This window comes from Papilio machaon, chromosome 18, assembly GCF_912999745.1.
Source record: "Papilio machaon chromosome 18, ilPapMach1.1, whole genome shotgun sequence".
Classification (NCBI taxonomy): domain Eukaryota; kingdom Metazoa; phylum Arthropoda; class Insecta; order Lepidoptera; family Papilionidae; genus Papilio; species Papilio machaon.
The window spans coordinates 4,490,517-4,517,009 of NC_060003.1; the positions used below are offsets into that span (position 1 = coordinate 4,490,517).

At 34.2% G+C, this 26,493-nt stretch overlaps 1 protein-coding gene across 2 annotated transcripts in view; it reads right to left on the minus strand.

Moving 5' to 3' along the window:
* LOC106712113 (rho GTPase-activating protein 7) overlaps window positions 1-26,493 on the minus strand; it is a 197,526-nt gene that overhangs the window by 165,982 nt on the left and 5,051 nt on the right. The window contains exon 1 of one of the 2 annotated variants that reach the window (XM_045682264.1): window positions 11,364-11,779. The exons of the other annotated variant lie outside the window; for it this stretch is intronic. Coding sequence (XP_045538220.1) covers window positions 11,364-11,448 — 85 coding nt within the window. The 5' untranslated portion in view covers window positions 11,449-11,779. Of the gene's footprint in view, window positions 1-11,363; window positions 11,780-26,493 lie in introns of those variants that run through there. 2 annotated transcript variants of the gene reach the window in all.

A 26,493-nucleotide genomic window follows, 5' to 3' on the forward strand; every position in this document is an offset into this window, starting at 1 on the left:
ATCTGTATTCATAAACAAGTGAATGATTTGTTATCTGTGCATTTTTATGTTTATTCAGAGGGTACATTAAAATATTAGTCTTGCTCAACATGGAGTTTTATTACATGGTGACAGCGGTGTTAAATTACGATTTTATTAGAAAAGTGTAGTTTTGCGCTAAAATGGAGCACGCTAGACCTCCAGCAGAATTAATTTTACAAGGTGGGCCGGCGGCGCGCGCAGACGCCTGGCGAAAGTGGTATAAACAGTTTCAAGTCTTTTTGAAAGCGTCGGGAGTACACAAAAGTACAAAAGATGTACAAAGCAGTCTGTTAGTGAATTTAATAGGCCCGGAAGGTTACGATGTGTATACTACGTTTAAATTTACGAAAGATGAGGACGCCGAGGATATCGAGATTTTGGTGAAAAAATTTAATGAACACTTTGGATCTAAGCAAAATACGACGATCACCAGATTTAAATTTTTTACGCGATCTCAAAACCGAGGGGAGTCCATAGACGAATATGTCACTGCACTTAAATTGTTGAGTCAGTCCTGTGAGTTCGAACATTTAGAAGACGGCTTGATACGCGACAGAATAGTTTGTGGAGTAGCGGATGGCGTCGTGAGGGAAAGATTACTCAGGACCGAGGATCTTACGCTGGCTAAGGCAGTAAAAATATGTCAGGCAAATGAAATGTCTAACGAGGAGACTCAGCAGATAGAAGAAACAAAAGGCGGATCGGCGGAGCCGGAGCCGGGAGCGTCGGGCCTCGCGGTGGACGCCGTGGCGGGCGCGTGGGGCAACGGGCGGCGCGGGCGCGGTCGCGGCGGCCAACAGCGCCCCCTGCCGGCGGCGCGTCGGCGCTCCGAAGTTTCGCCGCGAGTTAAATGTCTTTGTTGCGCTAATTACAATTGCAATAGCGATATTACCTGCCCAGCTAAAAAAGCTATTTGTTTTTTATGCAATCAAATAGGACATTTTAAAAAGTGTTGTCGGCAAAAGTTTTATAAAAAAGTAATGCAATTAAACGAAAGTTACGAAAGTGATAGTGATAAGGATCTTTATCATGTTTCGACTCTTCGTGAAAAGTGTAAGGACAACAAGTATGGCGGCAAATGGTATGAATATTTAATTTTAAATTGTAATGGAAATCGCGAGTTATTTAAGTTAGATACGGGTTCAGATCTAAATGTTATTTCTATAGATACGTTTAAAAGACTAGGATGCGACTTTGCTATTTTATATTCAGATAACACAAGAGCGCAGTCATTTTGTGGTAATTACTTAACTGTTGTTGGAGCATGTGATTTGTCATGGATATACAAAAGTCGTACATATAATTTGCATTTCATTGTTACTAAACATAATTGTCAAAGTGTACTCGGTAAAAATGCTTGTGAAGAATTAGGTATGATAAGGCGTATCCATACTATTGACATTACATCTTACGACGATTTGTTCAAAGGGTTGGGCAAGTTACCGGGTAAATATAAAATTGTAATCGATGAGAGTGTACAACCGTCGATATGTCCTGTTAGAAAAATACCTATAGGTGTTAGACAAAAGTTGTTAGTCGAATTGAATCGCATGACGGAGTTAGGCGTGATACGAAAAGTTTCTCATCCGACGGAGTGGGTTAACGCGATAGTGGTGGCCGCCAAGAAGGACGGCGGCATTCGCGTGTGTCTTGATCCGCGTCCGCTCAACAAAGCCGTGCGCCGCGCACACTATCCGTTGCCCACGCTCGCGGAGATAGCTTGCAGGCTGCAAGGGGCCACCGTTTTCAGCAAGCTCGACGCGCGCTCGGGTTTCTGGATGTGTGAGATCGATGATGCGAGCGCCGATTTATGTACCTTCGGGACGCCTTTCGGGCGTTACCAGTTCTTGCGCTTACCGTACGGAATTAATTGTGCACCGGAAGTTTTTCATTCAAAAATTCGACAGATTCTAGAGGATTTAGAAGGCGTTGACTCGTTCGTAGACGATATTGTCGTTTGGGGCGTAAATATCGAAGAACACGATAGGCGCTTAAAGGCCCTTCTCGATAGGGCCAGAGAAGTAGGTATTAAATTTAATCGTAAAAAATGTGAATTCGCCGTAAAACAAATTAATTATCTAGGTCATACTTTCAGCGCTAGCGGCATGCAAATAGATAAGAGTAAATTAAGGGCTATTACGGATATGCCACCACCTAAAGATAGGCCGTCTTTGGAACGTTTTTTGGGCATGGTTAATTATTTATCGAAATATATACCGAATTATTCCGAGGAAGTTTATCCGTTGAGATGTTTGTTAAAAAAGGATAGCGTGTGGTGCTGGGACAGGGTACAGGAGGCGGCGGTGACGCGCGTCAAGCGGCTGCTGAGCGGCGCGCCCGTGTTGGCGTTGTACGAGACGCGCGCGCCAGTACTGGTGTCGGTGGATGCGAGTGCGCGCGCGCTCGGCGCCGTACTGCTGCAGCGAGGTCGTCCCGTCGAGTTTGCCTCCATGACGCTTAACGATACGCAATGTCGCTATGCGCAGATTGAAAAGGAATTACTGGCTATCGTTTTTGCGTTGGAGCGGTTCCATCAATATGTTTTCGGTAGGTCGGACGTTACGGTGGAGACAGACCACAAACCATTAGAATCCTTGTTTAAGAAATCTTTGGACTCGGTGCCGGCTCGCCTCCAACGCATGATGTTGAGGGCACAAGCTTATGATTTTAAAGTTGTATACAAGCCCGGAAAGTATATGTATATTGCGGATACACTGTCGAGAGCGCCGCTAGGAGAAATATTGTCGGATAACATTAGTAACGAAGTCGAGGAGCAGACCTGTTTTTTGTTAGAAAATGTCAGATTCAGTAGTGAAAAAACAAAAGCTGTTAAGGAATTTACAGCCAAAGATGAAGAGTGTCAACTTTTAATATCGTATATAGGTAACGGTTGGCCAGACAATAAATACGAAGTCGATGAACGTGTTCGCGCGCAGTGGTCCTACAGGGAATTATTTGAATACGTCGATGGCATAATTTTTAAGGACAATCTTGTGTATATACCGCGCGGTCTGCGTAAGGAGATGATAGAACGCGTTCACGACGGGCACATGGGCATAGACCGTTGCAAGCGGCACGCGCGCGAAGTCATGTTCTGGCCGGGCATGTCGCGCGATGTCGAGCAGCGCGTGCGGCGCTGCGCAGCGTGTACAGAGCGCGCTCCGCGCCCCCCGCGTGAACCCCTCTTGTTTCATCACATACCTGATATACCCTGGGTCAAGGTAGGTTCAGATATTTTTCAAATAGGAAAAAACTATTATCTTATATTAGTGGATTACTTTTCGAATTTTGTTGAGGTAGTTATGTTAACGAATATTTGTAGCAGATCAGTTATCGGCGCTTTAAAGGAGCAATTTGCTCGACACGGCATTCCGGCCCATCTGGTGACAGACAACGGGCCCGCTTACGCGTCGAAAGAGTTCGCATCGTTTTGTAGGACGTGGGGTTTTGATCATATCACGACGTCGCCCCATTATCCGCAGTCGAATGGACGGAGTGAGAGAACTGTTAGAACCGTAAAAGAAATGTTAAAGAAATCGTATTTGTCGGGCACTGATTTTTATCTAGGATTATTAAATTTTCGAGCGACACCGCGTGACGGCATCGCTTCACCTTCGGAGTTATTGATGGGTCGTAGGATAAATACTCGGCTTCCCATTCATCTGAGCAAACTTAAACCTTCTCGAGACAATAGCGAAGATTATAAAAACATTCGAGAAAAACAATTTAAGTGTAAAACTAGATACGACTGGCACTCGAGGGCGCTCCCGGAGCTGCAGGCCGGGCAGGAGGTGATCATCGCGGACGGAGTGAGTCGGCGCAGGCGCGGCCGTGTGCAGGCGCGCGCTGCGCAACCACGATCTTACTTTGTTAGTGATGCCGCGGGCAGATGTTACAGACGTAATAGGCGGCATTTGATTAATATTGGTCAGCAGGGCAGTGCCTATGGCGCTACTGAACCCACTGAGAACGGCTGCATCCCGGGAACGTCTAGCGCAGACTCGGCATTACAACGCGACCTAGGTAACGAGGCCACCACAATCGCAACGTCTTCACTCTTACCCAATAATAATGCGAAAAAAATTGATGTTAGGCAGGCGGCTATTTCAGCGAAAAATAAGTTTAAAAATTTGTTTCCGTAATTGAAGTTTAAAATACTTATTTAGTTTTACATTAAGCTAAATGTTAATAGTTTATTTTTTTTTCTCTGTTATTATTAAGGTTAAAAAAAAAAAAAAAAAAAAAAAAGTATTTACTTTATGTTAAGTTTAAGTTTTGCTGTTCTAATTAGTTTGTAAGATTTTTGCATAGTGTTTTGGTTAAAAAAAAAAAAAAAAAAAGGAGGATGATGTAGTATCTGTATTCATAAACAAGTGAATGATTTGTTATCTGTGCATTTTTATGTTTATTCAGAGGGTACATTAAAATATTAGTCTTGCTCAACATGGAGTTTTATTACAATTTGCATAGTTAGTGTAACTTGTATCATGTAGTTAGGTACGTTTTTTTTTTTTTTTTTATAGGAGAAGGGGGCAAACGAGCAACGTTTCTTTAATTACTAAACCGATTAGGTTTAGAGTAAGGCAAGTTTGCTGATATTTATAATAATTTAAAGACCATTACACCGACGCTTAGTTCGCCTTTAGCACTCCTTAATTGCAAGATGGTGTGCTTGCGTTGTACGCTACTTTAGTTGCAAAGGCGTAGCTTAATGCATTAGCAGGTTTTATGGGAACTTAAATGTCGTTTTTTATTTAGAATTATAGTAATATATTTCGCAGTTAATTCAATGTTAATGTTCAAGGCGATTATAAAATGTTCATGTAAATGTCAATTGCGACTTAGCAAATTCCAATAACGTTAAATTGAAAACAATTGATCATACATTTTTAACAGAAGAACAGGACATTCACCGAATTCTAACATCATAAGAACTTGTTCAATGACCACAAACGCATAGAAGACGTAGATATATACAAACAGTTTTCCTAAGAAGATAAAACAAGTGAACAACGCAAGGAACCTATTAAAACAATAAAGTTAATATTCTAAGGCAATTGAGGAGTATGAGCAAAACATTGTAACGTTTAAATGACTGCACCGTGTGTCACCGTGCAAAATAATCACGCCATTCAGACAATATTAGTATGCCGAACGTAAACGCACGCCCATAATGCGGACACGCAAGCACGAAGTCACGCACCGAAACGCATCGTAGTCATAAAATCGTGAAATCGATATCCAGGAAACTTATTAGAATTTATAGGAAACAAACATACATGAAGATACTCAGGTACAGTATGTAATCAAACTTATCAGTTTTTTTGCTCTATTGTTTTGTACAGAACAAACTCTATTAGTATTAACCCCTATATTTATAACTAGGAGAAAATCATCATCTCCCTGGCTTTTTCCCACTCACGTGGGGTCGGCACACAAGGTTATAAAACCTTAAAGTTTTGGCTTTAGTTTTTACGGCCGGCCGCCTGCCTGTCGCCAACCCTACTTGGGAGGAATTTGTTAAAATTAAATATAATATAAAATGAATTCAAAATAAAGCAAAAATAAAAATAAGTAAGAAAACATTATAAATAGAAAAACTTTAAGTTCTTGTCGCTGTAGTTACTGATCCCCGTATACTTCAGTGGTACTGTTATTCTTTACCATCTCTATATTCTTGGTCTTGCATTGGTCTTACAAAACTTAATTCACTGAGAAATATCAAACTTCTGACGCCACCTGACAGGACGAACAAGAAAAGAAATCGGCCCATAGTGTAGATCTTTTCCGTGTGACTACGACAAATAACAATTTCTCACACTTATCCTGTTGACCGCCGAATATAAGTTTAAGTCTCTTCAATAGTAAGTGACAAATTTTTCAATTTTTTTTGTAATTTTTAAGGATTTTAAAATTTTGGTTTTATATGACATGACATTGACATTACATTATTAAATTTAACATCGACTATGAAAATTATAAACACACAGTGAATTATAACTAGGAGAAAATCTGACTCTAAATTTAAACAACGATCACATTTTGAAATCAATATAATTGTCATTTTTGCTCCATTTTTCTCTAAATACAGCATGCAATACTAAACAATCAAGTCAAGTCATCCGTTAATATCATTGCTTGGATTCTTTCACAACCGTAGCTAAACTATTTTTACGGTCAATCAACCAATCAGTGGATGAATCAAAAACAGTGTGAAGATAATAAAGATATTAACATGCTTCCATGGACGGTTATATGTAATGATTTGTTTCTAATTGACGACGATTGCTTTTGACAGATTCTTTTCTAATTTAGATCTCGATTTGTCACGATTTTTTTAGTGACCAAATTGCGACAAAATATTAACATTATATTGACTTCCTTATCATCTTGTTTTCTACAAGTCTGAAAGATACATTATGTTTTTGGGATATTACATGTTCTTATTTTATCCGATTTAAAGATTGCGTTAATTCGATTTTTTTCTTACAATTTTAGTTCCATGAAACTGTATCGGTTGAAATGATCAACCATTTCCAAGACATTTCTAATAATTACGAACTCGTCACGTTTGATAAAAAGTAGATCACAGTGTTACTACACGATGAATGGTATAATGACATCAGCGGTAGTCTCTCGTCACTTGTCCGCACGTGGATTAGTAATTACAACACGCTCCTACACATAATATTAACATGAACAATTAATTCTTGCTGCATGCTTACTATTAAATAATAATCTTTAATTGAATATTAAATTGTTTTTCACTGTCTTGAAATTATAAAGTGTATGTTATGTTATTGTTATTGTTATTGCACTTGTTGTTTTTGTTAATTTTTTTTTTGAAAAATTAACTTAAATGCAATAGATATTAAGTAAATTTAATTAATTATTCAAATTCAGCTTTAAATATTTAGGGATTTGTAATTGATATTTCTTACCTTCACTACTTTGTATGAGACATGATTAATGAGACAGTTTGTATTATACTCGTAACGCTTTAACGAGTTAAGTAAATCATCGAGAAATATATTTCTACGGAACCTTAATAACTTTTCCCGAAGACCCTAATGTTATGAACCCACTAATAATGGCTACAGCATTTGTTCTACTTTGGGCCTATATTTAATTTTAATCGATACATCATTATAGTCAAGTATGATATCGAATAATCGATGCATCGATTCACAGACGTCATTATCAGCTAAACACTACTTAGTTCCTGTCATATGTGACGTTGAGTGACAGCGTCAGAAGTGACAGGCGAGTTACTTAACGCATCATTACAACGAAGCACCAAATATGTGCAGTATAACCTCAATATCTACATACATACGCCCCTTTGAAGTATCAATTAGATCAAATATTTCTCTTCCTAATTTCATAATTTGTAACACGTGATCGGTAATTGTGACTTTAAAACAACGGCTAATGTTTCATGACATCCTTAGACATCTTACTTCTTACTAATATTATTAATACGAATGTTTGGATGGATGTTTTTTACTAGGTATCTCCAGAACGGCTCAACGGATCTTGATGAAATTTGGTATAGATGTACAACACAGTCTGGAAGAACACAATTTGTTTTTTGTCCAATGATCAAGGATGGGGTACGTTTGATTAACTTATTCACTCGATAACTCTGCAACGGATCGACAATTGAAATTTTACACAGTTATAGAACTCAAATAACACGTAATACTATTCATCCTGTTTAATTCCACGCGGGCGATATCGCGGGCAAAGGCAACTTACCTATAAAAGAAAGCAATTACACTCTTTAAAAAAATAGAACTAAAACTATTTAAAAAATATCCTGGTGTCTGACATTCAACTTATGCCTATCTAGTATTTAAAATCCGCTCATTTTTGGTTTTGTGTATTAAATAGTATAGTTTTAATTAACCACCAGGTCAATGTCCTGTTCTCTTAACTTAATATATACATACGTATATTAAAAAAATGTACGATAATGATAGACGTGAAACAAGACGAGAAAAAAACAAAAGATAGATCGCGTCTTGTAGAACTTGTAATTGTAAATGGCGGCTAGACCAAAACGTGTGGGCGTAATAACACTATTACGATAATGTGGAATGTGAATGAATCTATAACTGTATATTGTTCTAAAGTATGCATATTAAAGTGATATAATGACTACGTCATCTTATAGTCGGGTAATCCAAATGGTCACTAATAGAAAACTGATGTAAACAAAGTTTATGCAAATTTTATAAATGTATTTTGACAATATGCAAATTAACGAATGAATCTTTGCTTTATCTGGTTTTTATTTTTCACGGTGATGTACGCACCTTGATTTCTTAATTTCCTGGTATATCCTTAGTTCGACGCTGGCAGGATGTAAAATCGAATGTTGAAAAAAAAAAACTTCGAATAAATTGCAAATATCGTTTTGACGTGGCTTAAGGTAAACCGTCAAGAACCGTAAAGTATAACCGTTGATATTCGCAAAATAAATATATTCAAGAAAAATCTTGAAATCGTCGAAAATAGGGAACTTAATCATCATCACCTGGGCTGGTCTTTTGTCTGCCCACGACTAGACATAGGCCTTCTCCAATGCCCACTATAGTGTGCGGTCCTCTGCCTTCCGCTTTCCTAAGTCGTCGGTTTTCGATCGATTTTCGATTCGATTTTCCTCCCCACCTGGCGTCGCTGACCCGACAGATGAGACCGGCCTATTGACACTGAAGCTTACTGATTTTGAGAACTATGTCTTCTACTTAGGTTCTTAAGAGAATTTATTCGTCCCGGACTTTATCCCTTACGGATTTTATTTAATAGGGACCTTGATTTATATGTATTTAATATTATAAGGTCTCTAGCGACTTTTCAAACAATTTCCACCAATAGTTAATAACGCACTAAGATTAAGGGTTCAAAATTCAAATAGGTTTTGTGTAAATAAATAACTAAAATATGATGACTATTGAATAATCGAGACGCGTAACTTGAACTCGGAATAGTTGCTTTTGCGCTTACAAATTAAGAATAATTTGTGTTAATGTAATTTTAAATTTGTAATTTGTACAAATATAAATTTTATATTTTTAATTTCATCAGAGAAATAAAGTATAATTTATAAGCACCAGACATACTCGACCATTGCAATCTGATAGTGTCTTGTAAAGAACGGACAGACGTTCATAATTTTACATGTTTATTGCAAGGTCGAAAATCGTAACCCAAGTAGGTAGCCAAATGTTTGTGTTTACAGAATTTTGCGCTCATTATTACATGTATAGAATATTAAATATTCTCAAATATTTCGTTAAGGATCAAACGTCTTATATTTATCACTAACTAGCTTTTACCCGCGACTCCGTCCGCGCGGAATAAAAAAAAAAAAGAAAAAGAAAACGGGGTAAAAATTATCCTATGTCCTATTCCTGGTTCTAAGCTACCTGCCCACCAATTTTCAGTCAAATCGATTCAGCCGTTCTTGAGTTATAAATGGTGTAACTAACACGACTTTCTTTTATATATATAGACTTTAAGTTAAAAAGTCAAATCACGTGTGACATTGGCTCATGATAATTTTACGTTCCATAAACATACGTAAACAATACTGAAAATGTCACCAAGTTACATTTGTCTTAGCGGTTGCAAATGTTTGAATATGTTTGTAGTAACCAAAATCTCTGTATGAAACATATCGTTATCCCTGTCATTATCTTTGACAAAACAGAGATAACAATATGTTGAAAACGGGGATTTTGGTTTCAGAAACCCACGATTAATATCCAATTATTATTCGCATTATTTTGCTATCTTCAATAATGTCACACTTAAATCAGATATAATAAATCATTTCTTTCAAGGGATACAGTAACTTAGATAACTTAGTTAACTTAGTTACTTATATTGATTACGCTTACGTACTTAAGGAATGTGTATTTTGGATGTTGATTATTTTGTTTATTCAGAATTCCCAGTAATGTGTCAACGATTAAGGTTCAAAACTCTCCCCAGAAATAGGAAGCTGGCTAACGATGTTCGGTATACGTTGTAAGTTGTTTTAATTAATTTTTTTTTATTTGTTAATTTTATTTTTAATTACAACTGTAATATTCTTGGACATTTGTGTCTGTAAGCGTGTCTCTAAACACTAAAGCAGGCTTCATTATGAAGTGCTCAAGTATAATAAACAAGAGTTTCGCCGGTAAGAATCTAGCTCACCTTGGACATTATTTCCTACTTACTACGAATGCTAGCATCGCCCCTGTACCATTAAACAATTACAATTAATAAAATTCATCGCTATTACAAGTTTTATTAACGAAATTTATATCCGTTTTGCTTTAGTGGTAGGAAGGAGATTTATTTTATTGCTAGATTTGATATTGGTTTAATGCTTATTTAATATCAAATGCAATCTTACAAATACTATTAATGCCAATGTTTGGATGGATGGATGGATGTTACAAAGTATCTCCAGAACGGCTCAACGGCTCTGGATAACATTAGGCATGGATATAGAACATAGTCTGGAAGATCACATAGGCTATTAAGATTTTTTTTAATTCTGCGCGGACATAGCGTTTGATCTTTTTCTTCTTTCTTTCAGTGCATATTTTAGTGATCTTTTAGTGCATATTTTGTCATTTAAAAAGCACCTAACTTGTTTAAAAAAAATTGGTATAACTTTCCTATTTTTTTTTTTTTTTTTGAAAACGTATCCCACATCACATCAATAACTTCATGCTTCTGACCCAAATCAACCAAGATGTATTTTTGGCGGGAATCAAATCCAAAACTTGACCATTCATACTTGTAATAGCTTGTTAACTTGAAATTAAAATTTCTTCGGACATTCCATTGAAATATTGTACTTTATAATCGATCAGCTGTGCTTGATAATTTTGCGAGGTTAACTATTTTGTGTACTCACTCGTTCTCCAATTGTGTATTAATGGTGTTTGTGGTGGAAGTCATTTAGCAAATTGCTTTTTGTTGTCAATTTAATGTTGTAATAAACGTAATTAATATTTAATGAGTCAATATTTGAGCACGTTTGGCGATGGACTTGTTATAAAAACCACAAGTAAATCTAATTAAGTAAAGATATGTAATAAAGTTCAGAACCTGTACTTTATTATCATTTAATGTTTAACGAAATGTTAAATTAAACTTAACTATTTGACGAGCAGAACACAAGAGTGCAAGATAAATCTCTTTATATCGGTTTAGTATTCTACATAGATTCAAAATATTTGATTGAAGCAATATAGACCCTATGAACAGTTTTATTTACCAATTCAATCGCATAGTTCGATACCGGTTTGTGCAACAAAAAACATAATCTCGGAACATACCGTTTTGCAATGAAAGAGCAAACAACTCCTCGTCTTGCAACCATCGCAGCTCGCTAATTATAGACATATCAGCTTCGAAAGACATTAATGTGTCATGATAACTGCACGACAACAGTGCCACAGGAACTGTGCGAAACACCACAACACTCGATAATCACAACACTAGTACACAAACCCGACAAGCGGAACGTCAAATTTTTATACTACTTGAATAATTCATACTGAAATATCTCGCGCCATAACTATAGCGTTTTTGTCTTGTGTCACATCTAACTGTAACAATACGACCTCACACAGTCAAAGGGTTTTGTTACGAAACGTCAGAACTTTTGACAGCTGATGTTTCGATCGCACGCGCAGGGTTAACGAACGGAATGCGCGCGAACACAACACAAGCGCGCACTGCGCGTCGCCTTAGCACACTGACTGCCACTGCTGACCGGGCCGGGCACGCTAGGCGGGGGGCCGATTCCACCACACGTCCTTAAAACTTTATCGATAACTACTGCTTTAAAATCGATAATATGCCATCACTAAACCCATACAGCCTCCGCGAATATTTTACGACGGTTCCGAACGTGCAATTAAATCGGCGATTTTTATTTATTTGGCACTTTAATGATTTGTTGATGTTTTAAGAGCAATTAGAGGAACATAGTAATAAAATATTTCGTTCATGCAAATTTTATTTATTCATCGATCAACTCTAAAAGTTCGTTTTTTTACAGCCATGAATGAACGAATTAAGAAACTTTAACATTCGATGACGAATTAAACATTACACCATAAGTTTAAACATTCAACATATAAGTCCGGTAAATCTAAAACGGAATATACCTATAAACGATCGTAAACACCAATTATAACTATAGGTATTTTTATATAAATCCCACGCCAATTTAATAAATTTTGAATGAGAACAGCCGGCCTTTAATAAGCTAAATTAACTAGAGCGATAAATATCTAGTTGTTCAATTTTTTTTAAAAACTCAACGATAACAGTTTGATAAGCAAGATGGAAAGTGACTCAACTGCACCTTGCTCTTGCTACATCTCAAGTCAGTGGTTATATGCGTATCTTCTAGGATGACATGTCATTATTTATATTACTGAAGTATGCAAATAATTTGTTTGCAGTTTTATTTATTCACTTAAAACAAAGTGTTACGTCACAAGAATAGACACATATTTTTACATACTAAATGCATCTGTAATTTGTTTTTGCATTGACTCCGAATATCCTAGAAAAAATTGCCAAATGTGACATTAATTTTGATTGACTGAGTATATATTAACATTTTTCAATTAAAACGTTTACGGAACCCTGTCAATGAACGTGTTTTAAACCATTTGCAAGTAAAGAAGTAAAAAAGGCTAACTCAAATATTACAAATATGTACCCAAGATGAGATGATTTTGGAAACATACATGATGTAATCGTTTAAACAGGTCTAAAACTTGTCAGCTATGTGTTTAATTTCCTCGTGAGTACGGACCTTATCTTTTAATTCGTATGACGAAACTCTCAACACCACCGTCTGTTTCTAAATGTGACTTATTTCACTATTTTATTATCTTACAGCTAGCAAGCTTACAGATAACGTTCGTTAAATAAGTAACGTTCCACAGTTTCCAGTTAGTAGCTACTTACCGAGCTATATCGAATTTCTAATGAAAAAAAATGTTTATCAATAACATGGTCACTTAAGTAAATGTGATATTTTTCATATTAAGATTAGTCAGATTAGATTATACAGATTACAAATATAAAGTTAAACTAGCCTATAGCAGTAATGCGAATCAATAGACACAATATTTAAGGCACCACACTGATCACAAAATCCATTATGCACTAATAATAACTAATACTGAACTAATAGGTATTATATGACGAGCGAACGCGAGTAATCCTTAACCTCGAATGTTCCTAATAATCACAAAGTCAAAATTATTTAATGATACGTCTCTTAAAATTTCTCTAGAATAGAACCTTGCGTAAAGGTCTGTTTTCCCTCGTCAAAAAGAGTGCAAAATTATGACGAGTGTCATTATTTGGTGTTTCTTTATTTACAAGTAACATTCAGAAATCTGTTTTTCCTCTCAAACATATAAAAATTACTCATTTAGAAATTCCTCCTTAAGTTAACATAAGGCAAAGTGATCAATACGAATCTATTACAAATTAAACGCGTTAGAACGCTCCAAATGGATCTGTAATTGAATTTTTTTTTTTTTTTTGGAAAGTTTCTAAGCGAAATATTTTGTACGTGACAAAAATCCGAAACAATCCATGTCATGATATTTCAAATCGCATTACGGCCGCAATATAAATGCGAGTCGACGTCGAAGCAATGGCCCTTTACAAATCTATTTACGGTACTTTTTCGGTGCTAATGCTTTTTGTTTGGTACAAGTGAATGTATTTGTTCTGGTATACATACACCAAGTCTCTAGAGAGTGACAATTATCTGTCTATTGTAATTTACATGACTTCGAGATAATATTAAAAGCTGGTTAATCAGAGTATCATCTATAGAAGCATTTCATGCATGTAACAGGCATTTGAAATTTTAGTACCATGTTTTAACGTATTTCTAGAACTTTCTACTTAAGATACTTCTAAAAAGCGAAAAATAATAGATTCAAAATGATATAATCTTTGCTGCTAAAGCTTTCATCTCTATATATTTTAGTAAAGAGCGTGAGAGGTCGTAAGTAAATTTAACAATGACTCGAAGGACCAATGCCGATCGCGTTCAACGTCATAAAAGTAAAGCATCGCATTCTCGCGGATTTCCTTTTACATCGCTCGGAGTCTTTGAATTTTAACGACAGGACCTGTTAAGCGTCGCATTCACATCTGTCAAATAAAACAAACAATAGGTTTTCACTTGGTTTCTTGTGTGCTCGTTTTATATTTCTATTTTATTGTTTCAGTATTCGTTCAGTTGCGTAAGTGTCAGCATAATATGCAAATGTGTTGTCGTCATACTTACCTCGACCACCGAGAAAAAAATCAGTTACAGTCCCCGCAAATTTATTCAGTGGTATCGTGGTGTTTGCCCAGTCCATTTCTCTATAGTCAAAGCTCGGAGCTGATTGCGAGCTTTGCTGACATTTTGTACCTGTTACCGACTCGACTTCCCACGTGGGTGTCGCCACTTAACACTTCTTTACAACCTTGAATTGTATATCTTACGTTTATTAGTGTAACAGTCGTTTATTTTGCATGTTTGTCGTGATGTTTTTGCCGCAGATTGTTTTCTGAGTTATAAAATTGTACGATCTGTAAGGGCCTTCGTACATAAAGCGATGTAAATATTCGAATTCCGGCGTTTTCAGTAGCTAAGCTAGTTATGCAATAAAATGCAATTGAGATTTGTACAAAGCGCGCGTCGGCGACATTTTCTATCTGTCATTGCCGATGCCAGATGCTCGACTATTGTTTACCGTTTTCAAGTCATATTAAAGTTCTGGTAGTACAAAAATCAACCAGGATGTATTGGTGCGGCCTTGAAAAATACCTTTAAGTAGGCTATAAAAACTATTCAGTTCACTTTCATTGATTTCTTCCTACTTTCTAAAAGTTACATGTTAACCTTAAGAAATGAATCAGATAAATGTTTTTAACATCATCGCCGGTAACTTGCATTTTAATTGTATTCGTAATCTAAAAGTTAAGACAATTACTTATTGACGAAGTAGTCGTATGAAAATAATGCGATGACGAATTCGTTAAGCTGCCGGCTCTTCTTTCCAAAATAATTTCGCTTACCCGAAATCTCCTCCTACTTTTCAATTTAGTAATTGAACTAAAATTTCACCATTAGTAGATATAAAACAAAGAAAAATAGCCATAAAAAAACTGAACATATGATCAATGTATATTGATACGAAAATAAAATATTAGATTCTTCAAATAATATTATCAATCACAATAGTGAGAACAAATCGAAACGATTGTGGACGCCAGGGAATTTACGAAGCAAAACTATTGGAGCTGAGATTGTTTCCTTTCCGTAATAAATTATTTATCAAGTGGTCAAAATCGGAAATAAGATTATTAGTCTTATCACATCACAAAGTTATTTAGTTTATAAGCTTCAGAAACTAGTAGCGATAAACTAGTATTCTATGAGTTTTCGGGCAATTATGTTAGAAGTCTTTAAATTATTGAAGCTATGAGAACTTATATGGTCTAATTAAAACTACAAATATTACTAGAAATCTGTACCACGAATTCAAAATTCGCAATCAGAGTCAGAAGTCAATTAGCAACTTTAATAGCTTCACGAAACGTTCGAAAATCATTCCGCTCGATCTTGCTAATCGAATTGCAAACGTTTTTCATTTTGTTCTAGTGATGTTCTCACATCGAAATTGGATGGTTACTTCCAAGTTAAAAATAACATCACTTTAGTGTTAGAGTTGCAAAGTTATTTTTATATAAGAGATAGTTAGATTAGTATCCTAAATCCAAAAATGAGCTTCCTATTTATGGACATAGTAGTAACATAATTACAATTTTATTAACCAAAAGTTTTTATTCATATCTTTAGCAATCCCGACTATTGGATATACACAACGGATATGTAACATTAAACATTGCCCTTACAATGATAAAATAATCTGAAAGCTCTAAGTAGGTGGCGCCAGCAGCAGCCACCTTCTTTCTTCAGTCAAAGTCTATAATAGTTCTGTCACAAATATAATAAAAGAACAAGTATTATAATATTAATAAGATTTCAGTGTTATTTTTATAACAACATGCATTTTTATTGGAGGCCTTGCGGCTTATTTCGTTCACCTTGACACCGCAAATCATGTCAACCGAATCATCAAAATCATTAACACCAAAACCTAGTTAAATATCAATTAAACAATCGATTAATTAATTGCTTAGAATTAATTTTAACTAGCGATCGCCCGCGACTTCGTCCGCGCAAAATGAAAGAAGCCTAAAAATATGCCCGCGCGCATCAGCTACCTTCCCGTCAAAGTCCCTTAAAAATCGGTCCAGCTGTTTCGGAGATTACACGGAACAGACGCGGCCTTGCGGACAATAAACATTTTTAAAATTGGTTTTTACGTACGATATATGATTTTTTTAAATTGTTTCTCATCGAAAACCGATTAGTGCAACAAATGTAAACTAGGTTATAAAGAAGTTTGTAACGTAATTAGGAAAAAAACTAACACAAAACATTTTTTTTATAAAGTACGCTCTTTACGATAAAGTATTTCTTTTTATTACTGTATAAAAAATCGCATCTAGTTCTAATCGGGAGGAACTTAATAAGAATTGAAACTATTTCAGATATACGGAGCTTTTGTAGGGTTTTAAAGCATGTTTGCTTTTTAAACAAAAACGCTATATACTCGTATGTAGATATAGACTAAGTATAAGCTTTAAAAAATAGGTTCAGTTGGCTTAAGGGTTCGAAAAGGTATTTTCGACAATCCAATAGTATTACTTAAATCATGAGAGGTTTTTAGGTGAAATCGATTCCGTATCGATTAAGTAAGTGTTAATGTCGGCCGTGCTATCGTACCGTGGCGCAACAAACAAATAATTGATTTAATTCAGGACGTGTTACAATGATTTCGAAACACGTCTCATCGAATTTAAATGTACATAAGAATTTTCATTCTTCGAACATGTCGGTCAGGAAGCACATGCGTGGATAAACGCCTAGTTTATACAAGTACTTACGTGCATAATTATTTTTACCGTTATTTGAAACCCATGCTATCATATACATACATACATACATATCATACAACATATACATACAACATACCTTTTAATGTACTGCGACAATATCATCCTTCTTATTTCTGTTCTATACGGTATTATCATAACTGACTGATATCATTCCTTTATCACTCACATAAAGTTACTTAGTTCCATCCATCCATCCATCCATTCAGCCTCGTTACGCCCACTGCTGGGCATAGGCCTCCCCCAAAGATCGCCACAATGATCGGTCCTGTGCTACCCGCACCCAGGATACTCCCGCAACCTTGACCAGATCATCGGTACTTAGTTATAAAGGTAAAATTAAAAACTCCGTTTTCGCTAAAAGTAATATATGTGCAAAAAGAAAGTTAGCTCACAATAGCGACTATATAAATTAAATATAGTAATTAAAGCGTAGGCATTGGCGTAGTGAATTGTTTTAGAGATTAGTTTCAAAATTGATCTTGGAATCGAATTCAATTCACGGAGAAAGCGGATCTTACCACTGAGAACATTGTATTATTTATGATACTGTAAACAGTGTGGGCGTTTTCAAGTACTGACCCGAATATTGTACATCTCAATCCTATGCTTGTTTCATATTGTACAAAGGTAAAGGATTTCCTAGATAAAGTGTGATAAATTTACTATTATTACAAACGTATTAATGTTTAGTCAAAACATTAGCGATTGAAAAATATCAATGAGAAGAGATATTCAATTTTTTTTTCGATACTTGTTTAAAGAAACAAATTGTTATGATAACTCCTCAGAAGATTCCAGGTTCGAATCCTGGCAGGGTCGCCAGATATTGTGATAAATATTTATAAAATGACATAAATTATTCGTCCTTGATCCAATTTTCGACTATAATATATTTAAATTGACATATATCAAAAGTAAACAATAGAAAAAAAATATGTCATTCGATATTTGGTTTGAATATATTCGTTTTATAAAAACTCTTTGTTAATCAAAAAACAATGACTAGATTTCTCTAAGACGATATATTATATTACAATAACCCACTGCAAATAAAGGTTCGCCATTAAGAATAAAATTTTAAAACCCGTCTTAATTAGGGATGGGCTAAAATATATTAAGATCATCAAAACATATTTTCAAATTAATACGATGATATAGGTTCAAATTGGTATTTTCATTACCTATTTAAATTACAATGCCTTTGTTTCAATCAATCGATCATTACATGAAAAATGTTATCAGATTTCGACAGGAAGCTGCGTCGACACGGCGCGTGCGCGAAAGTGAACCTAACGTGTGACTCACACTAATCTTAGTGTGGTCCAAATGATAGAAAATTTCGATTTAAATGAAAACAAAATCTACACCGCAATAAGTAAACAATCTTTTAATATTTATTTTATTATATTGTAAACTTCACGTTTAGAATTATGACAAGTTTATTTAAAGCACTAGCTTTTACCCGCGACTCCGTCCGAGCGGAATAAAAAAAAAAAGAAAACGGGGTAAAAATTATCCTATGTCCTATTCCTGGTTCTAAGCTACCTGCACACCAATTTTCAGTATATAGTTTCTTTAATTTATTATAAGTAAATAGATATTGTAGATAGGTTATTAATAAGTAGTTGTAGAATATCATTAATCGTGGGTTTCTGAGACCAATATTGCCGTTTAAAACATGTTGTTATCTCTGTTTTTCAAATATAATTAGATATTTTCATACTCAGAAACCAACGCTAAATAAATTATTTAAACTATCAAAGTAAAAAGAACACTAACTTAATGAAAATAATAAAAGTGTTAATATCGCTGTAATCTTTTACATTAGAGTGTATCGTCGCAACATACGCTCATTACTTCGACTGTGGATAGTGTTACTGCAAACGAACATAAAAAAAACAGTACTTCCGTACAATTACCGTATTACGTAGTCACCGAAGCCGCATGTTTCTGTCCTTATTTATTACGCAACTTAAGAACAAGACAGCGATACAACATTAACGTGACGAATGAATCGAATCGACCAGAATCAGACGTTGAGGATGGTATTTTTAAACAAGGCTCCCTATGTAGTGACACCCGATAGGACTGGGGGGGCTGTTATAAAGAAAAATGCAAAGAGTTGACTGTATGAAAACTTTTTTTAAATTCTTTAAATAGAAATTTATCATAATGTAGCTAGCAAAATAATCCCATTAAAGTAGCAATGCCCCTATATAATGCGTCAGCATAGGCACTACTTTCTGACCTAGTTGACCTGGATCATAAGTATAAATGTACTTAATATTTAACAATGAACAAATTTGATCATTCTTTTTGCCCGACTAAAGGAGGGTAATGTTTTTATTTGGTATTTCAATGTTATCTACGCTAAACCTCTAAAGTACGAAGCGGATAAGTAAAAAAATTCTTTTATGACGAATGACGACTCTATAACATCGTTGTTACTTTACGTTTGCAACAACGTCCCTTTGGTATCTAATTACCAACACTGCGAAATATTTAAAAAGGAAAGAAAAAGCTTTCGTCCTTCATATTCCGTCGACATGAATCAGACGAGCAACTTACTGAGCAACTACTACTTGTGAATTTGTTCAAGGTGTTTATTGTTTACAATGTCGCTTGAGTATTTTTGTATTTTGTTTTTTATGTTTTACAAAGATGTGATATTGATATAATGCTAATTTTTAATACCAAGAAACGCTTTAGTAACTTAAAAATCAATTTGTATACATCAAATTTCTTACTAACAGTAGGATAGTTTTTTTTATTTTTTATTTCAACTATAACTCACTCTTAATGGTAATTATGAAAAAACAAACACTTTATGAATTCATTTTAAGAATACTTTAAAGAAATTTATCAATCCCGCAAATTTATTCTTCAGCTAATATTTATTTAAGAATTTCTTCGCAAAAAAACTTCCTTTGCTAAATGAAAATGTTCTTTTTTATTCTATCTACTTCGATCCTAAATAAATATTATTCTTGGTTGTTATAACATTGATAAGTGTGTTTTAAAAATGTAAAAACGTAAAAAGTGCTGCATTCGTTAAACACAGCGACAATAATGAGATCTGCTTAGATAATTATACTTAATGTTATAAATGCAAATGTTTAAGTGAACGGTTGTAGGTTACCACTTATCTCCACAACTTAACGGATCTCGATGAAATTTTGGTACAGATGTAGATCACAATCTGAAAGAACACATAGGCTACTTTTCAAAATATAAAAGTTCAGTAGATAAAGGTAGTAGAAAAAAGTAAATCGTTATACCGCGTTTCGTACAATTGACATTCTTCATCAAATTAACAGTAAATTGAACCTCCGTACCATTGACATTTCCTACATACATTATTATTTTGTCCTAAAATGAAGCTTATATCGTGAATGGGTGATCGATTGTATCTTACATTTGTGAAATGGACATCAATAAATATACCTTTATCACGAACTATTCATTTAGACATCTGAACGAATGAAAACTATATATCATTTAAAGTCCCGCCACACCTCGTGACCATAAGAACTTTTTGCGAAGATCTCTATGCGAACCTTACATTTGGCAATAAATCAATACACTTTTAGCGAACGATTAAATTATCAAGTTAAAAAATGAATTTTATAATAACTTTCAACAACATTAGAAATCTATGCATAATTCAAAGTTAAAGTCAGATTTGAAAATTACTTATCTCGATATGATGAATGATGGATTTATTCATTAAAAATATTATATATATAAGAAGAATTTGATTGAATAATAATTATAATGTTCATAATTTTGGTTAACGATTTGATGATAGACATAATTTAGTCAATAAGGTAAGTTCGCGATTTTTTTTAATGTATAACTCTTTTCAAATACCTTTCTGGCCCAAGATCAACTTGGCGCTACGCAGTGCCCAATCCCCGCAACCCGCTACGCCAAATTTTAGGTGTATTGGCAACTAAAATTTTGTCCTGCGAAGCGACTCGCGCGAAATTAAGAGCAAGAATATGTACCAAGATATCTGAAAAAAATTAAGTATACTAATAAACGTAGTAAACATATTTCTTCTATTTGAGTAAGGAAAACAAATTTATTTAATGATTATCTATTCGGTATTATTCTGCTTATAAATTGCAACACGTACGCTACCTTCCATATAATGTTTTCTGCAACCTTAATGCAGTTATTGATGCTAATACAAGCTGCTTTCACTGCAGTAAGCCGCGGCATTATAATTTGTGACGTCGTATTATAAAATTCAAACTGTATTTCGGTTCATGGTTACAACAGTGATAGCTGCTGTTCAACTGGCGCGCTTGACGTAAGATCTCAACCACACAGAAGATAGGCGCGGAGTATTTCCTAGTTTCGACTCATGAGTGTACGCACACTCGCCGGCACGCACCAGATGCCAAATTCTGGTCCTCTTTTCTTTAACGAAAGCATGGGAAAATGGAAGCAGCGTCGTGTAGGAAATTGTCCTTTTACGTCCCACCAAAAGCTAAAATGATATTCTGCGTCTCGTGCGAACTTCTATAAGGTTTGAATGTTATAATACCAGTATGTTAGCCGTTAATACAATTAACCTTTTATCATCATTACGAATAGATTAACTGAGGTTTAGTTTCCGAAGTCTATACTTGGTTCATTGTATTTAAAAGCGTTACAGTATGTTTTATTAACCTAGCATTTTGCTTTATCGAACATTAAAGTGTGGCAAATGTTCCGCGTAAAATATTCAGAAAACGGAATCGATATCTCCCAATCGATTATTTTGGACTACATTGTGCCCTAGAAAGTAACTTAGTGCTTAAACTTAATTTAGTGCGGTAATTACTTGTGTGCGTTTAGTTTGGTTACATTTTGAGCTAACAGTTCATAATTACAGTATATGTTTTATGATAAATAAAGAATTCCGCCTTTTACAAGGAAACGGTTCATCAGATTTTTAGAGATCAATGCAACGAAAAGAGTTTTAGATGCGATGTCAACCTTTCTCGGTCTAATTTGTCTTTCTAAGATTTAATATCATAAAATTGTTTTACATAGTAATTTATCGTAGTGATAAATGAAGGTTACATAGAATTAAGGTTGCATCATATTATACCTCTCAATGTATGCGAAAAAGATTTCTAATAATCCGTCATGTAGTCCGGACATAACGTTTTCCAATATACACACGTATCGATCAGTCAATAAAGATTTCTATAGCTGCTAATAAGACACCTCGTGGCTATAACACTGCGATATATCGCCGGTGATCAATAAATTATATTACGCTCTTCATAATAAATTAATGTCTTACATAAATTATAATTTTTATCATGTATTTTAGTGGTCAAACAGATGACGTAATGTAAAATTTGCACCCATTAAAATCTGTCAAAATAGAAATAAGGACATCGGAAAAAACTTATTTGTTAGAAAAGTAAATTAACATATTAGGGAATATCCTTTTGTTTCTTTTGTGATTAAACATACATTACTTTTAGATAGTAATCCTGGTTCTAAATATTAATTTTATATTATTTCAATGAACCATAACAATAGAACTGTGCACTTTAAACGGGAAGCCTTTATGATAATGTTTTCGCCATAAAAATTAATGGAAAACTTACATAAAGCGTTCGTAACAGCTTTATAATGTTGCTAATATATAACTTTGCCATAAATCATGTACCTAGAAAGTAAAACTTAACACGAGTTCAAGTTTTTATTACACGTGCCAATACTTTTCTTATCACAACGTTGGCTTTCTGCATTTAGTTCTAGAGTCAGATGTACGATAAGTACTGGATTATAAAAGATTTCTGTTTTTTGTCATAACAGTTTCGACAACCGAATACAACATTAATGAATCGAAATTTGTTTATTTTTTTCTCAAAAGGGTCGCACGGTATTATTGTTTTTATTCAATTATTTTAGCAGTCAAAATTTAATAAGTAAACTAACGAGAATCGAAGATAGCTGTTTACATAGTATCTTTGGTACAAAATATATAAATAATAAAATCTTAATCAGACTTCATAATTGCCGAAAGGGCAGAACGCCATAGGGGCTGTGACATATTGCGTTTTTACTATTCAAAGAAAAAAAACATTAGGTCACATAGCACGGATTCAAACCTAATATAATGATGAATACCTAGACTTTAAGAATATTTTTAGTAAAAAATGTACCTCGATGTTATTGGACTTATTTCTTAGTCTTTGTTTTATATTTGTAGTCAGTTGTACACGAGTTAAGGGTGCGCGAATGGAAAATCAGAGATGTGTCATTATCTAATAGTAAAATGTGAGAGTTGGGATAAAAAACTTTTTTTACCAAGTTCCGCCTTGCGTGACGTCACCGCACGCTTCCATTTATAAATTGTTGTCAATATTAATTGCTACAAGGTACACTTGATTAATTTAATCGAGCTTAAATGAAATTAATTAAGTTCCGTGAGTGGCCAATCGGCTGTCATTATATAGAAAGTATTAAGACGCTTATTCACTGTACAAGTTAAACGTTTAGAAATTGTAAGTTTGATGGACGTAGTAAAATCTGTCATACAAAGGTAAGTGAAATTAAGTACTTATCAGATAGATTGTAATGTTTAAACATAGTGTTAATCTCTGAAAGTGTTCTTATGTAACAAAATTTTACTTTTTTATGAATAATTGAAGTAGGTATAGAGGAATTTTATTGGTTGGTGGAATTACTCAGGACTGACAACAAAATAATCGCCTACGACTATTATTTAAATTTTAAGTGATATTTTACTGGGAAAAATGTAAACTAACACTCTCTTTCGCGCCAACTCTATAATTGTTCTTATTTTATTATTTTTTATTGGTTTTAATGGATTGTCGGTGGCCAGTTTTTACATAAAATTTTTATTTATTTAAATACCAATTATACAAAAGTAGTTTTTAAATGATATAATTGTTTCACCATCTAGTGTTCATTTTTGCCCGACTATTACTTCGTGGGTTTGTTTACGCGTTTTCACTGCCAAGACACATGTTCAGAAATATTTTGTGATTTCTCGCATACTCTTTGCTAAAAGAAAGATGGAAACTCTTCGACGGTGAAAACGCACGTTGATAACAATAGAAATAACGTTTTAATTTCGCATGTACACACCCCTTAACAACGATTTCGCGAAAGTAACAAATTATTTATGTTCTGTAGCCGAGCCGTCCGGAACAAGTTGTCTGTGCATTTGTTTTATCTCTTTTCGACTCTTAAATAATAGAAATGATGAAAGATTTCAACCTGCGACTTCTCTTTATGTAAGTTCGAATACATGTTTCCCATTGCCACTGGGCTTGCCACACTCGTAGTTTATTTTAGCAGAGAACATTAATGATGGGTTAGTTTTTTTTTCAGCTTAACTAAGTAGATGTTTTTTTTTAACAATTGTTACAACGGAAATAAATACCTTTTTTTTTAAACATTAACCTTATAAATGCTAAGCGAAGTAGGGCACTTAAATTATCTTAAATGTATTTATAGAACAGAACATGATAATTAGTTTGTTGTTTGTTAAACTGAAGACTAACTCTTTGGAGGGTGAACGTTTCTTACTGTATTAGGATAAAAGAAACTCACTCAAGCGTTACCAAGTTTTATCGCTTAAACGTCGTAAAACTTTTTCATTAGACGAATGATATTTTTATATCTTACTCAGACATCCGTGATAGTGACCTTATTATCTTTTTTTAATTGACCCTACGTCGTAGTGGTCGATAAATGTTTAAATAATACACTGATATTATTATTACATCTATGACAAATCTCCTACTAAAATTTATTTTTAAACCTGTTTGTTATTAAGTATATCTTTTCTTTTAAAGAAAGTCGAAAAAAGATTAAAAGGTTAATGATGTCTCTCTAAAAGGTTATAAATGGACTTCCTCGTTTTACTAAGTGATAGAAAAATCGTTACCTATTTTTATAAAACGTCGAAACAATACAACTGACTAAGAACCCTTCCAGGATCGTAAATATATCAAAACAAGCCGTTGTCTACATATTTCTTTATCTCTACAATAGCGTATCGTCAGCAGTTTTCATTTAATTAAGTTTAAATAAATGTTGGTGTTAACAATAGTAAATCATTTGTAATCAGAAGATAAGGCTAAAAACCTTAAATAAAAATAGTTAGAACTGTCACAAACAGAAATAGACGTCACATCTAATATTTCTAATTACTTGTCCATTTGTATTTCACGGTAGTGACTTCCTTGGTACTCGGTTCTAATCTAACCCTTCCTAGTGCTAACGACACGCACCTTAACAATTACCATACAATGAGTGCGTGCGGGGCATCGAAGTGGTCGTCGGGTAACCAGAAAATGTGACTTTATTAGAACACAAAATATAAAATAAATATAATGTTAGAGGGGTCCTATTAGCAACAGCTTTTGCACGCGAATCCATTCACGACCCACGAAAACGGTATAAAAATTATGTTCCTGAGTTGTAAAAATTAACTCGACTTCTTTATACCAGTCTAATAGATATAGATTTATTTAAACAGTGTCTTAAATTTCTGGAACTGAATCTTTACTAATCATGAATTTCTGAGACCAAATTCTTCGTTTAAAACATTATCTCTATATTTTTCAAAAATAAAGACAGATATGACGATATGTTTTATACAAAGATTCTGTTCTCAGAAACCAATGGTAAGAGACGTAGAGACATTTCTAGGTATTTTCAAAGAGACAAGAAATCTGGTCAAACAGTGTCATTAAATAATAGAAAAGGAATTGAGATGGATGACGTAAACTTACTATATAAGATTTATTTTTCGCCATTAAAAACATATTATAATACCATACTAAAACATGTTATATCTGATTTAAAAAAAGTAAATGAAAAGATGACAACTAGATAATCATAGTAAAAAAAGCTCAGTAAAAATGTTTTATGAGCATTTTCATCCCGTTCTTAGCATTTCACAGCCAATGTTAAAGACCTTCAGTTCATTCACATCGTTTTATAAGTTGTAGACGAAATGAAAACAAAGTCCATCTCAGTCCTTTATATCTCCACTGCTTATAAATATGTACATCAGTCCTACACCCTGTATAATGCTTGGTGCGCCGACAACTGTATTCATCGGTCTTTCACCCATTCCAGTATTTATCCAACTGACTGTTAACTTTGCTCAATTCATTTTCTTGTTTTTATTGCAAAATATACTATAAACATTCATTTTCATATGATAGAACATCTTTATTTATGACAAAATATTTAAAAGCATCTGTTATAATTAAAAAAAAAACTTTATTATTAACCTATGTCTCCTTCTAAACTGCGTAACATCATGAAGTTTGTATGCTTAGGAATGTTATATTTAATAAGATAGGCATATTAAAAATGAAATAGAATATATCTAAACGTAAAATAACAGTAAAA